Raw genomic sequence first — 15,830 nt, forward strand, 5'->3', positions numbered from 1 at the left:
ATCAACACAAGACGGCAGTTTATTTTTTCGGTAACCGCTCCACAGACTTGGAATGCTCTTCCAATTTATTTACGAAAGGAGCAGGATCTGGGAAAATTCAAAAGTAATTTAAAAACATTTCTTTTTAAAGATGCCATTGATATTTAATCTCTTAACCCCCAGGCCATAGATTTTATTGTATTAATATGCTTTTATTTTTTCCCCTCGTGTACCTTTCCTTTTTTTGTTCTGCTTTCCTATATTAAACTAGCTGATGTCCCGGCGTTGCACGGGTATTTAATTATAGCAATAACACTGTAAATGGATTCAAATAAAGATACTTTATAGTGGTGAATGAAATTATTTTTTTACAGCTTAATAAAAAGTACAATATTCAAATTATAATGTGAAATATTTGACAAAATGAATACAATACAACTAACGCAAACCGTGATTATAAACAACATTTTTAGTTTCACCTCCTGGAGCAAGAACATATAAATTCTTGGGTGAACCCAGCCTTGAGCAAGCAACATAGAGTTGTGGGCCGCGAGACCCCCAGAACATATCACCCCAGGTAGTGAGGGATCTGCATACCAAGTTTCGTTCAAATCGGTCAAGCCGTTTTTGAATTACTGTGAGAATGGCAGCTTTTTACATTTTTTCCATTGACATGAATGGGTGAAATCTGATTTTATGTTTGTAGCTCCGCCCACGTGTGCAGGTGGGCCGCGAGACCCCCATAACATATCACCCCAGGTAGTGAGGGATCTGCATACCAAGTTTCGTTCAAATCGGTCAAGCCGTTTTTGAATTACAGTGAGAATGGCAGCTTTTTACATTTTTTCCATTGACATGAATGGGTGAAATCTGATTTTATGTTTGTAGCTCCGCCCACGTGTGCAGGTGGGCTGCGAGACCCCCAGAACATATCATCCCAGGTAGTGAGGGATCTGCATACCAAGTTTCGTTCAAATCGGTCAAGCCGTTTTTGCGTGATCGCGGCACATACACACACACATACATACACACATACATACCTCCGATTTTATATATATAGATTGTATTTCACATCCCCTTTTTTACCTTATGTTATGAATATGAAGAGCTAATTTTTAACCCCATTGTATTGTTCAAAGTTTGTATTGTATTGTTTCCCATTGAATGTATTTTAAATTGTTCTTCGCTTAGAACTATGATTAAGCGATTAATCAAAAGAATCATTAAACTTGAAACTTGAAAAGGATAGGTTTTCTGGTAAACAGGACATATGTATAGCATGACACAAATATTATAAACCAATTAATGAATTAGCAAGTGCAATGACGTGTAAGAAATAACCAATAAAGACTGACCATGTGATTTAGACCAACGTGGTGCTGGCCACCTAGAAGTGTATAAAAACAGGCCTCTAAGAGGGAGTAACTAGAACAGACATCAGAGGATCCTCAGGCCTGAAGATCACATTCTGTTACTCTATATGCTGAATGATTTATTCTTGTAAGCTGTTACTGATTTGTTAATAAATATACTTATTGATTGATAACAGTATATGGAGTGTGAGGTCTCTATCTGATCGTAGGCCCCGACAGCGGCCTATCTCAGTAGTAGTTAGAGTAGCTTATGGGCCTGAACCCCCATCTCTATGGTTAACTCAACACCTACTAAGCTATTCCAGGAACCTGCTTGCTGCTCTACTAGGACTGGCCACAACATCTGAAGCTATCATATAGGCAGGTATGTACTGTTTCATTCAAGCTTTGGGGGGTGGGAGGGTGCCAGTGACCACTGGGGACCTGAGGATTGGTTATGCTTTCATCCATAAAGTGGTCATCTGGTCGGTCTGGGCACCTTTTTGGCACTTATTCGTTGTTAGGTCAAGCTCCAATCCACCCCTCTCCGAATAACTAAGTCAACATCATAATGCCTAGAGTTACCAGATATTCCAAACGGAAAATCTGGACCCCCTAGACCTGCCCCCAGGCCTGCCCCATTCCACCAATCCCCGCACCATCACGCCCCAGTCCCGCCCCCTGCTTCCTGCTCTTGTCGGGCAGGAGAGCATCTGCTCATGCGCGAATGCCTTCCTGCCCGATGACGATTGGTTGGAAGCTTTTCAAAACCCAGAGAAAGTGCTGGGTTTTGAAAAGCCATCCGGGGAAATCCGGACTTCTGGTAACCCTAATAATGCCACCTTCTTTCACACCTCACAAGACTCTCCCCATCTCATATCTGCACTTCTAATAAGTGGGTAAGCTCTTGATGGCAAATAGGTTTCTCTTGGGGGCAATTTCTCCAAGTTGGGTTAGTTTTGCGTGTTCCAAATAGCAAATAGAGAAAAAGTCTTGCCTCAGTGTGGCAGAACAAACAAAAGCAGGTACGAGAGATGTCCTTAAAACCAGACGTCATTTTGTTAAAGAATAGATTGATACTGTTTGGTTTTAAGGACATCTCTCTTGCCTTTATTTTTGTTAGTTATGTGCATACCATGACTGGAAAGAACCTCACTCCTAAGCCAGGGTATGTGCAGTATGATCTCAGCCTCTCAAATTTACTCTCCTATGATTTCTGCCAATGGGTTGTTGCATTCCCATAACGATCGCAGCCTGCTATTCATCGCAGGCTATGGCAATCTATAGAACTCTGCGGTCTGAGGGTGCGACACGATTGTCGGTGATGGACTTTTCAAATGTGCACTATGAGAATACGAGATCTTCTGATATTTCCATCATAGGAACAAATTAACTGGACCACTAAGAGCTCTTCCTGATATTCAGAAGTTCAAGAAAATGCTCAAGACTACACTTTTTTTGTAGAAGAATTGCAATGAATGATGATTCTAGCTTATTCCGGTTTTTAATGGAGCGATGTGAAATAATTGCTTTCACTGAATGATCTGAAATGCTTGTTGTTCATATAAATTTTGTTTTTTATATGGTTTTTATTTTATTTTATGGATGTTTCTATTTGTAAAGCTGCCTAGGAATGGGCGGTTGAGAAATCTTTTAAATAAATAAATACAATAGATAGCAGAACTGTATTGCCAAGCTCATTTTGGTGGAGGTCTTCCTTCTCCTTTGCCTCTTCCAGCCCTTAGCGATTCCTCTGTGTTAAGTGCTGTTTACTCAATCCAGGGTATACAAAAGTTAGAGATATTTGGCCAGACTTTCCAACTATAGTTGACTTTGAGTCCCTCTGTGTGTTTCTTGAGGGATTGAAATCTCTCATTGGAGGCAGCCAAAAATTGATATAATCCTCTGACAAATCAGCAGCATCCAGACCTGGCATATGAGGTTCTTGTGACTCACTGATATAAATCAGGACTTAATCACTTCAAAATTTAGAGTAAGTGCAAAGATTTTCTGCTCTAGGGTGTGAAGATGTGTGACATTACCTTATGAGCCAGCCAGGGTAGTTCCAAAATATATTCATTCAGCCACCATCTTATTGCTGAAGTCAAAGTCATCATACATTGTTTGAAACTGGTTCTTCTAAGGTTAGTAAGTTAGATTCTATGTCTTACATCTGTCTAAAGTTGTTGGATTATTTTGAGTTAAATCTATGTGTGTTCTTTGCATTTATATATCAGGTGTGATAGGTTCTAAGTCATGTTTTTTAAATTTTTTTAGCAGGTTATATCTCTCGTTTTAGCGTGAAGATTAAATCATGACATAAGAGTTGCCCTACTGGGTCACATCAAAGGTTCTTGTTTCCAACAGTAGTTAAGTCAGTCACAAGCACTTGACAAAATCCCAAAGTACAGACAGACTTCATGCTGGTGATCTTAGGGATAAGCAGTAGCTTCCTGAGTCTACCTTATGGACTTTTCCTCCAGGAACTTGTCCACAGCTTTATTTTTTTTAAAATTCAGCTACACTGTTTTTGCCACATTCTCTGGCAATGAATCACAGAGCTATACTGTGTGTTGAGTGAAAAAATATTTCCTCCAATTTGTTTTAAAATGTGGTACTTACCAATTTTGTGGCGTATCCCCCTTGTCGCTGTAGTTATTGAAATAGTACACAACCGATCTGCAAGTTTTAGTGAACTATCAAAAGTTGTTAAATGGTAGTTTGGGTGAACTAAAAAACAGCAAGGACCACAAAATTAGATAATATCCCCTGATATTCAGAGAACGGGAGATTGCCGGTGATCTCTCGAGGTCCATGGCAAATCCAGGAATTCAGGGCTGTTGTTGTATCGAGTGACTGGCTTTGAAATTCTGGTCTATATATGGCCAGTTGAGACATGGCCAATATTCAGTGGCTAGCCGGCTAATTCTCAATGGCCAAAGATAGTCTACCCTTTTAGGCATCTCTATCTGGCTGGCGAAGTTAGCCGCTGAATATTGACTGCTAGCCCCTATCTCCTGTTGAATATCATGGGATAATTGCATATGTGATATTTAGCTGACCGGGAACCATTCCCAATCAGCTAAATAGTGCTAAATAATGGCCTCTAAATTTTTATTTGCTCAAAACTTCAAGGAGACATCAAAGGGTGACTACAAAATGTTGAGAAGCGTCAACTAAGCACTTTGCTTATGTTGATGTTTGATGACTTTTGTGTCCTAGATTTTTTGGTGGAGTTTTTGGAGTTTTTGTGAACCAGCAAAATGTTTTTGAATTCATTGGGAGCAATGATTAAAGGAAAACAGTATTGCAAATTAGAAGTGCTTAGAATATATTGTTCACATGTATAGGATGAAAATTATCACATTATTGTATCAGAAATCCAATACTACTACCACCAATAGTGTGATGCTGTTCACACTAGAAAGCAATATATTTATTTTACTTTTTAAAAGATTTTTTTACTTTTTAAGTACAAGATTAGGTGGTTATTTTATTAGGAACTTTTTGACCAATGATTGAGCAAAGAAGGGCAGGCTGGATGTGCCATTAAAAGTAGTGGCTCTTTATCTCCCAATTAAAATATTCAACAGAAAGTAAAAAATTTAAATCTTGAAAAAAATCTTTTTTAAAAAATTACAAAATGTATTGCTTTCTAGTGTGAACTGCCTTTCACTATTGGTGGTAGTAGTATGGAATATATTCTTAACATGATTAGAAAAAAAGGATTGCTCTGATGGGGGGTGTACAGCTCTTCAAAGCTAGTCACAAAGTTATTGATAAAGTGCATTAACAAGATATTACCCACAACTTATTTGTTGATCTTTTCTCTCTATCTCCTCATGGACTAAAGCAGCAACCTTGCTACTTTAGTCATTATGTCATCAGTAAAACGAGTGAAAGGAGCAACAGGAAACCTTGAGGTGGAGGAAGAAGCCAGTGATATGGAGAATTAGCAGCCTTTGTGAGAAACTCAAATAGGAAGCACAGCAGTGATTCAAGACACTTACATAAGATCAGAGGCAACCCCATTCATAAAAAGATTCAACACAGAACACAGACCAAATTCCTGATTTCCCCATCTACATTTCATTTCATTTTAATATTTATAATTTGCTCTACTTCCCAAGAGACAACTGGGCAGAATTGCAAGGAACAAGATCAAGAAAAATGCCAGTACAAAAATTTCAATGTCCAAATTGCCTATACACACAAAGCCAAATTTTATATAAGCATTGTTATTTATTTATTTAAAACATTTTTAATCTGCCTTTATCCAAGGCGGCTCACAATATTACATACATATTTCAAGACTTACACAACATAAAAATCCTTTACATCAGCAAAAATCATAGGATTATACCATCTCAACCCATAAATTGCATCTCAAACATTCGTCTACTACCTTACTTCAATTAAGCAGCACAAATCTAATAACCTGCAAAAAAAGACGAAATTCAGAAAGTACAAAATTAACTCAAGAAGCAGAACATTAGCCCAGAAAAGCTTGAACAATAAAATGGGTCTTGAGCAACTTTCTAAATTGCAATAGATTTCTACAAAACCGTAGAGTACCAGACAATGCATTCCACATAAATGGTCCAGCTATAGAGAAACATGACTTTTTGGTGCATACATATTGTATAACAGTCCCCTAGGACTGTTAAATATAAGGACTAAAATAAAATAAAACCTCCTAAGACATATCAAAATTGGGGAGATACTGGGGGCAATATTCAACCAGTGGTAGTTACCTAGATAGATAATTGGGCAGAGTTATGACTGTTATTGATGAAGTCCTACTTGCTTGTTAGTTATCCGGACAATAAACTATGCGATCAAATTTGTCCAGGGTTGAGGGAACTTCACTGTTACCCAAAGAAGAGAGAATTCCATTTAAATTTTGACTTTGAAGTTTAAAACTATGAATGGTTTGGATCAAGGAGATTGAGTGCATTGTGTACTGGACTAGCATAAAACCGATTTCTTTTTAGATCTGTAATTCATCAATTTGCTAGGTCTGAAACATGAGTCAATGGCACTTAATAACAACATAAGAGAATATGAACCAGGGAAATGTCTGCGTTCAACAGTAAAGGGTTTGTTGGAGAGGGTAGGAGGTATGAGTTGGTTTTATGCGATAAGTTATCGTGGAAAGTAGAAGAGCTTAGGCTTTTGAAAAAAATTGTATGGCTCGATATTCTTTTGTTCGTAAAACATTCAGCCTCCACAGCCAGACAAATAGGGACCTTATTCCTAGTTGGTCAAACTGGTGAGCAAAGGAGATAGGTCACATAACTGAAATTCCCAGCCCACAAATTTATTTGTAAGATCATTGAAAAATTCAGTGCGAGGCTGTCTCTGAAGTCTGTAGTCTCTCCGACTATCTAGAACAGGCACCACATAGGCATTCTGTTATAGTTACCCCCTGGGTAGGGAAAGCATGTGGAGAATATCTCCTGGAATTATGTCCTTTCCATGTATAGTATGTGTATTCGAATGACTTTTTTTGTGTCTTTGTTTACAGCTTTTGATATGTGTGTGTCTGTATTTTGTTTGTATCTGTGCATGTGTTTTCTTTCTGTCTGTCTGTTACTGGGAAAGTAGACAAGAAGGAAGAAGCAACTGCTTTGCTTCAATCTATCACAGTTTCTATGCTGCTGAAGCAGTGGCATAATAAGGGTGAGCGATGCTTGGGGAGGTGGCACCCCTCCCCCGCACTCTTCCTCTCCCCCCTTGCCGTGTGTGTGTCCCCTTCCCTTTCCCTGTACCTTTTTAACTTCTCCAATTTGAGCAGCATGCCTATGTCAGTGTCGGCTCGCCCTTTGATGTCCTTCGTAGGCGTGGGTCCTGGAAGTGACATCAGAGAGAGCACTGATGCCGATGTGGGCAGCAACCTCGCGCCAGGGAAGTAAAAAAGGTACAGGGAAAGCAAGGGACATATGCATAGCAAGAAGAGGAGCGGGAGAAAAGAAGAGGAGGGGTGCCATGCTCTTAGCAAGATGGAACCCGAGGCGGACCGCTCCCTCACCCCCTCCTTACTATGCCACTGTGCTGAAGCTGGAAGCACTTCTCCCATAGTTGGGCTTTACGTTTCTGAAACCACTGTACTCTATGCTGTAGGAATCCCCCCACTACACTGCTGTCAGTGCGGGGTGCTATTTCAAGTTTGTGCTTTCAGTTGCTAGAGACAGGCAGCTTCCCTGGAGTCCTGCAGAGATTGCCTGTACTTCACTAATGAAAATTGCACAGAGTGGCTAAGAGCTGATATTCAGCAGCTCTTAACTGGACAATGTGGTACTTGCCAGGGTTAGAAGTTAAGTGGTCACTGGTAATGTTCTGTACCAGTACTCATACAGCTAACCAAGCACGTAGGATGTACAAAAAGCATCCTAACTTTGCCCGATATTCAGTGCTGGTGCCCGGATAGGGCCTGGTACTAAATATATAGGTCTAATTTAGCCAGCAATGATGACTGATTATTGACTATAAGTTTTTTGGCTGAAAATTCATCTTAATTTATGAGCTTACAAATTATGGGGTTGATATTTGAATGACAGACTCTGAGGCAAATATTCAGCAGATAACTTCCAGGCCACCGATAGTCCAACTATTTGGCACCAGTAGCCGATGGAGGCCAAAGCTTAAAAAAATGATGAGGGTCATGGGCTACATATTGACCAGTGTGCTTATAAATTTAGTCCTGCCTTTCATTTGCCAAGACCTATGAGCCTAATCTATGGCTCCCATGATGAAAACCAGTGCTATGTTCCTAAGGTTTTTCCCCACCCTAAACACACCCCTGTTCACATCCATTTGTCAAGCTCCTAAATTTAGGAGTTTAGTGAAATTTCGATGATTAAATTTAGGCCCTCAGCGCTAGTAGATTTTCAAAGAGGTCAATTTAGGAACTTAACTCTCTTTAGACACATGTATGAGACAGTATCCCCAGGATTCTAGAAATGGATCCCAAAATCTCTGCTAAGTGCTCCAAGTTGGGATCCATTTCTAGAATGGCATATGGTACCAGGATCCATGTCTAACTTTAGGCATGATAATTTATTGGCTGCCTTTTCAAGAAGATTCACCCAAACTGGTTTATAAGCCATTGAATAGTAATCAAGCACTCTTGGGTAGGGTTACCAGATCAGACCCCCTTAGATCCACCCATCCCTATGCCTAAGTTAAGACACTGTTTATAGAATTTCCCCCCAAATGACTTGCCCAGAGAATTACAAGGAGCAGGCTGGGATTGAACTCACAACTTCAGGGTACTGCGGCAGCAGTTCTAACCACTAGGCCACTCTTCTCTCCACATTTACATTTACTGAAAGCCGGTGTAAATCCTTACAGTGGATCCCCTTAATACCATAATACCGCATGCATCTCTAGAGAACGTTCCTGACCCACCCATGCCCCTTCCATGACCACACCCCCTTTCAGTTGCACACTAAAGGATTTACGAGCGCATCTTCGTAGAATGGTGCTTGGGAAGATGTCCACGTAAGTCCAAATTTTTGACAATTAACACTGATAACTGGTTGTTAAAGGCCAATTATAATGCTAATTATTTCATTAGCCAATGAAATTACCCAAGAAATCGGGCACACACTCAAATTTTTGCATTCAATTAAGGCCACCATATATGGAATCCTGACCTATATGAGAATCATAATAAATTAATAATAAGATTATAAGCAAAAATCCTTTGCATATCGGGCCAAGAGTCGTTTATGCCGATTCTTGAGTAACTGACTGTAGAACTGAACTAAATGCAGAGAATCAAAACCAGCGCCCTCTAGAGATTTTACAGCTCAATTACAGCACCTGCAGATGTGCAAAGTTTAAAGATATAGCCTCATACTTGATACAACCATCCTTAATGCTACTGTAAACTTGCAAAAGTCACAATTAATGTACAATTCAGCTGCTTGTATGTTGTTGCATGCAGCCTACAAAGATTGTAATAGGCTGGCTCTTAAAAAGGTTTTTCCAATACAATTCAACAGCATCCAGCACTAGCTCCCGTGTTGATGTAGGCTGAGTCAAAACTTAAATGTTGTATCAGCCAATTGCTAACTGTTCACCTTTGTCGTTCCAGCAGTAATATGGAAGCCAGCAACCAGAGTACGGTGACAGAATTCATTATTGCAGGATTTCCGGGCATTGAAGGCATCCGGCCCCTGCTTTTTGTGCTTCTACTCATCACGTACCTCCTCATCATTACCGGGAACGTGCTTATCTTTTTGGCTATCTGGCTCCATCAGCGTCTCCACGCCCCTATGTACTTTTTCATCAGCATCCTATCCTGTCTGGAACTCTGTTATACAGCGGTCACCATCCCCAAAATGCTTTCCAATTTACTGGATGCGATGAAAAGTATTTCTTTCAGGAACTGCATCTTGCAAACTTATTGTTTTCATGCCATGGGGATTACCGAAGTCTTCCTGCTTTCATCAATGGCTTACGACCGTTACTTGGCCATCTGCACTCCCTTGTATTATCCAAATGTCATGACATTAAAAGTTGGCGCATTGCTGGTTGCGGGCTCTTGGCTTTGTGGATTTCTCTACCCTTTGCCCGAAATCATTCTGATTTCTCGTTTGCCTTTCTGTGGCTCCAACGTCATTCAACATATTTTCTGTGACTTGCCGCCCCTGCTGAGCTTAGCATGTGGCAATACCTCCTTGAGCATTCTTGTTGATTTTACATTGAACATCTGCGTGCTGTCAGTACCCCTTCTCCTCATCCTTGTCTCGTACATCAAGATCATCCGGGCTGTGTTGAGGATCCAGTCTTCAGAAGGACGGAAAAAGGCCTTCTCCACCTGTGCCACTCACCTCATCGTAGTAGCGATGTTCATTGGCACGCCAGGCTTCATGTACATCCGGCTGACCAAAACATATTCTTTGACCTATGACAGGTTGCTCTCAGTGGTCTATGCAGTTATAACACCCTTGCTAAACCCAATAATATACAGTCTGAGAAACAAGGAGATAAGAGATGCCATGTGGAAAATGGTGACAGGAAGACATTAGCTCTTCTGACAGGGTATGGCCTGTAAACATTGCATCCAGTGGCATAGCAAGGGTGAGAGGTGCTCGGGGCAGTGGCGCCCCTCTTCACCCCCACCCCCATCCGCTCCTTCCCCATCCCCTCCTGTTGTGAACATGTGCACGTTCCCTTCCCCATTTGGGACATGCCAGGCTGTGATTATCAACTAGGCCCAGTTATTATATTTCTAAATCACATATCTACTCATCATTTAATCAGCGTAGGATGTTAGCTAAGGACCATCCTGTTTTTTGTTAACTGTAGAATTACAAACGATCCGGCAACAGCCTTACATAAGAACATAAGAAGTTGCCTCCGCTGAGTCAGACCAGAGGTCCATCCTGCCCAGCGGTCTGCTCTCGCGGCGGACCATCAGGCCTAATTGCCTGAACAGTGTCCCTGACTAATTTTGTAACTGCCTCTAATCCTATCCCTATTACCTACCTCTACTCCTATCTGTACCCCTCAATCCCTTTGTCCTCCAGGTACCTGTCCAGACCCTCTTTGAAGCCCTGTAGCGTGCTCCTGCTTATCACATGCTCCGGTAGCGCGTTCCATGTATCCACCACCCTCTGAGTGAAAAAGAACTTCTTGGCGTTTGTTCTAAACCTTTCCCCTTTCAATTTCTCTGAGTGCCCCCTTGTACTTGTGGTTCCCCATAATTTGAAAAATCTGTCCCTGTCTACTCTTTCTATGCCCTTCATGATCTTGAAGGTTTCTATCATGTCTCCTCTAAGTCTCCGCTTTTCCAGGGAGAAAAGCCCCAGCTTCTCAGTCTGTCAGTATATGAGAGGTCTTCCATACCCTTTATTAGCTTAGTTGCTCTTTTCTGGACTGTCTCAAGTACCGCCATGTCCTTCTTGAGGTACGGCGACCAGTACTGGACACAGTACTCAAGAAGGACATGGCGGTACTTGAGAGAGTCCAGAAAAGAGCAACTAAGCTAATAAAGGGTATAAATTCATTAACTCTGATGACAGTTTTGTGGCACAATTATTCTCCCCTGAAAGCGTTTTTCTCTTCAGATTTCAATACATGCTTGTTTGACCTTTTCTTCTTTTTAATTTATCTCTACATTAAATTTTTTTTTTTTACTCTCCCCTAGGCTTCTTCCCTACAGACTTTGATTTCTATGGTCAGTTTTAATCTTTCTTTGATTCTTTTCTGTTTCTCTTCTATCTCACTCATTCTGTTTGGTCATTCTCTCCAAATGTTCTACTTTCTTTTAATGTTTTCCCCCAATGCAGTGGTTCTCAACCTTCCTAATGCCGCGACCCTTTAATAGAGCTCCTCATGTTGTGGTGATCCCCAACCATAAAATTATTTTCATTGCTACTTCATAACTGTAGTTTTGCTGCTGTTATGAATCGTAATGTTATGCAGGATGTATTTTCATTGTTAGAAATTGAACATAATTAAAGCATAGTGATTAATCACAAAAACAATATGTAATTATATATTGTGAAATATTTATTTCTAATTACAAATAAATGTATGTGGGCATATCTGCATGTGGGCGGACCCGCCTGGAGACGGAGAGAGGAGCGGTGTCTCGGTTCCTATGACCAGTGTACTTCAACCTTTAGACACCTATGGACCAATGGAAATAAAATAATTATTTTGTGGACCGGCCCTGGTTTGCAGGCTGGCAGTTGAAGAACACTGGGCTAAGTCATGCCCATCTCCACCCAATCTCCGCCCCAGACCCCACACCATAATAGTACTAATTGTAACACCATTTTTCATATATACACACAATATAATTGTATTAGCAAAACATAATGGTTAACCACAAAATTAAAATACACAAAGCACACTGTATGCTTTTTAACATTCATTCCTACCAGAAAACAGATAACCCCATGCAAATGCAAGACCAAAAACTAAAAGTACTAATATTTACAAACAAACCCTATGATGCAAGACTCTGCAAGCAATACAACCCCAGAGGAAAAGAAACACATGCATTTCTTTCTGAACAGACATATTAATTACTATATATTTTTAAAAAAGCATCATTTCCCCTACCGTTGTTGTCTCTCTCCCTCCATGTGCCTTGCCTTCTGGCCTGCCCCCCGATGTTATCTTTGGTCCGGTCTACTGTGCGATCATGCAGCGTCTTCGGGCAAGCTCCCTGAGTGCTGCATTGCACAAAGCTGTGGGCAGCTGATGTTGTGACATCAGAGAGAAGGCTTCCAGTTCAGGTGCAGGCCGTGCGTAGGAGCCTTTTCCCACGGCTTTGTGAAATGCAGCACTCAGAGAGCCAGCCCGAAGACGCCGCGTTGATCGCACCGTGGACCAGCGGCTGAAGAATGCTGTCTTGGGCCCGATGGACGTGCTGGTCCTGCGGACCTGCAGAAAATTTCTGCAGGTTGGCACCGGTCCATGGACCGGCAGTTGAAGAACAGTGCCTAAGACCATCAGAAATATGTGTTTTCCGATGGTCTTAGGCGACCACTGTGAAAGGATCGTTCGACCCTCAAAGGGGTTGCGACCCACAGGTTGAGAACCGCTGCCCTAATTTAACTTTTATATTTTCTATGCTTTATCTTATTTAGAATTTAGGAGACACTTGAAAACTTATTTGTTTTCTAGGTTCTTGGGCTACTAATTTTCACCTTCATTCCCTAATTGTTGTATTTTTAGTCTTTTGTAAACCACATAGAACTGTGTCAGAGGAGAAGCTTCCACTCAGCTTGCACAAATTATACTAATGCGCCATGAAGGTAAGGGGGAGGGAGGGAGATAGATGCAGCCGGTAGGTAGGAAGGAGGGAGGGGGCCATGTGCTATCAATGACCACGCATGTTTCCTCCCTTAACTGCGGAGACAAGGCCCTTCACCGCTCCACGGGGCAGTGGATGGCCTTGTCCCTGTACCCACAGTGAGCACTATTTTCCCCCTCACCATTTCGGCGGGTTCCCCGCGGGTAACAGCCACCGTGTCATTCTCTACTCTGGACAACATCTGCACCTATACTTTGGAATGCATTACCTACTCATCTTCATTTCTAAGAAGCATGCAGGCTAAAGGCAATTAACAGGCTGCTATAGTAACAGCAAACAGCTGGTGTTCTCACACGGAGTTCTATGAAAAGTGAGTCAGAGTAACCAACAGGCTGAGATTCCTGCCCAGCATTTGGCTCAATTTAATCTCTGTTTTATACAGTGAAGGATATTGTCCCTTTGCTTAAAGTACAGAGAAAAATGTAGAAAACTTTACAGTCCAAAATTATCCTCTATGGTAGCCTACACAGTCTGCTTACCAGAGGAAAAAACAAAACATCATTCCTAGCATTCTGTTCATCCTTTTCGCTGCCGCTGTGTATTGCATAGATGGCTTCATTGACTTGTCGACCAGTACTCCCAAGTCTCTTTCCTGCGGGGTCTCTCAAAGTACTGCACCGGACATCCTTTATTCATCTATAAGATTTTTGTTACCGACATGCATCACCTTACACTTATCCACATTAAAACTCATTTGCCATGTCGCGGCCCATTTCTCGATCATGTTTATGTCACATTGCAGATCTTCGCAATCCTTCTGCGTCCTCACTAATCTGAATAACTTTGTATCATCTGCAAATTTAATCACCTCGCTTGTCGTACCAATTTTCAGGTCATTTATAAATATGTTGAAGAGCACGGGTCCAAGCACCGAACCCTGTGGCACACCACTCGTGACTCTTTTCCAGTCCAAGTATTGTCCATTTACCCCCACTCTCTGTTTCCTATCTGCCAACCAGGTTTTAATCCACATGAGTATTACACCCTTGATTCCATGGCTCGCAATTTTTCGAAGTAGTTGTTCATGCCTTCTGAAAATCCAGATATACAATGTCGACCAGGCCACCCTTGTCTATCTGCCTGTTTACTCCCTCGAAGAAGTGCAGCAAGTTCATCAAGCAAGATCTTCCTTTGCTGAAGCCGTGCTGGCTGGTCCTCATCAGACTGTGTCCGTCTAGTTGAGAGGAGCAGCTAGGTGAAGGGGAAGGAGAAGGAGGAAGGGAGCTCAAGAAACTAAAGGGAAGGAGGCAGAGAAGAACGGAAAGCTTTGGGCAGCCGTGAGAGTAAGCTCTGCCCACCCCCACCGCATCGGCGAAGGCAGCACCAAACTCCCCATTAAAAGGGGAGAAGCCAATGGCGCTTAGCCGTTTGGCGCACAACGAAGGCGAGCGATAAAGGTGCTCGCCCTAGCGAGCTCGCCTTTGCAAAGAAGCCTTAAGAAGGAGCCAGGAAACTTAGTCGTCCAGCAGAGCGACTTAGAACAAAAGCTACAAGTCCATACCACACACCTAGAGGGGAAACAAGCACTCACAGGTACTAACACAGCAGCACCAGCAGACTCACAACAAACAGGAAGACAGTGAACAGGAAGTCGGAAAACATCCAGTTGACAGAGATAGAAGGTTCCCAACATATCACTCAGACAACTCAGAAGGGAAGCAAGAAATGGAAGCCTCAGGAAGTCAGAAGATGTGCTTTCCAGTCTTCTGTACCAGCTGCAATATGTATGACTACCTCCCTTCGGGGATTCGGGCATACATTTGCAGTCAGTGCATGGAGCTGGATAGCTTGAAATGGCAAGTCCAGCTACTAGAGGAGATAGTGATGGAACTAAAAGATCTCCTCACCTTTGAAGATAGAATCCACGAACAGGAGAATTTTCTAGTGGAGTTCAGTGCAAACGAAGAGGTCAAGGAGCTAGAAAGATTCATCGAGGAAGCTCACCAACAACATGTGGAGATCCCAGGGCTGGAGAACTCTACCCGAGCAACCCAGGTAGATAGCCTGGACGAGAGGAGAGAAGACACCCCTACAAATTCAGAAGAGACTGACACTGAGATAGGGAATGACCGCACACCAGGAGAAAGGGAGAGACTGCATGAGGATGTCCCTCCACACAAAGAGCCGAAAACAACATCAAGCATATCGCAGGAGGAAGATGATTGGCCCTACACCATGGACGTGGATTTATGACCCCTAAGGAACCCCTGAATAAAGAAGATGGGGATCATCGTGAGAGACTCCATTATACATCATGTAGACAGCCACACCGCAGGAGAGAGAGAGGATAGAATCGTCACCTGCCTGCCTGGAGCAAGAGTGAAGGGTGTGACCAACAGGATCTCCAGGATCATAGACAGCGCAGGGGGAGAGGACACTGCTGTGCTTATCCACGTGGGAATGAATGATGTGTGCGGACGGAAGTATGACAGGGAAGAGATGAAGAGCCAGCTCCGCTCACTCGGAAGAAAACTGAAGATCAGGGAGGTGAAGGTGGCTTTCTCCGAGATCCTCCCAGTACCAAGAGCGGATGGAAAGAGACAAGGGGAATTGCAAGCAATTAACGCCTGGATGAGATGATGGTGTGAAGAGGAAGGCTTTGACTTCGTGCGCAACTGGACGGCGTTCTGCGGAAAAAGCAAGTACTACAGAAAGGACGG

At 42.2% G+C, this 15,830-nt stretch overlaps 1 protein-coding gene across 1 annotated transcript; it reads left to right on the plus strand.

Annotated features, from left to right (window-relative positions):
• Positions 1-9,439: 9,439 nt before the first annotated feature.
• On the plus strand, positions 9,440-10,369 carry LOC117368612 (olfactory receptor 6N2-like). The gene has a single exon (XM_033962341.1). The coding sequence runs from the start codon at positions 9,440-9,442 to the stop codon at positions 10,367-10,369; it is 930 nt and encodes a 309-aa protein (XP_033818232.1).
• The last annotated feature ends 5,461 nt before the right edge of the window (positions 10,370-15,830 follow it).

The sequence above is a fragment of the Geotrypetes seraphini genome, chromosome 10 (assembly GCF_902459505.1).
Source record: "Geotrypetes seraphini chromosome 10, aGeoSer1.1, whole genome shotgun sequence".
Taxonomy (NCBI): Eukaryota; Metazoa; Chordata; class Amphibia; order Gymnophiona; family Dermophiidae; genus Geotrypetes; species Geotrypetes seraphini.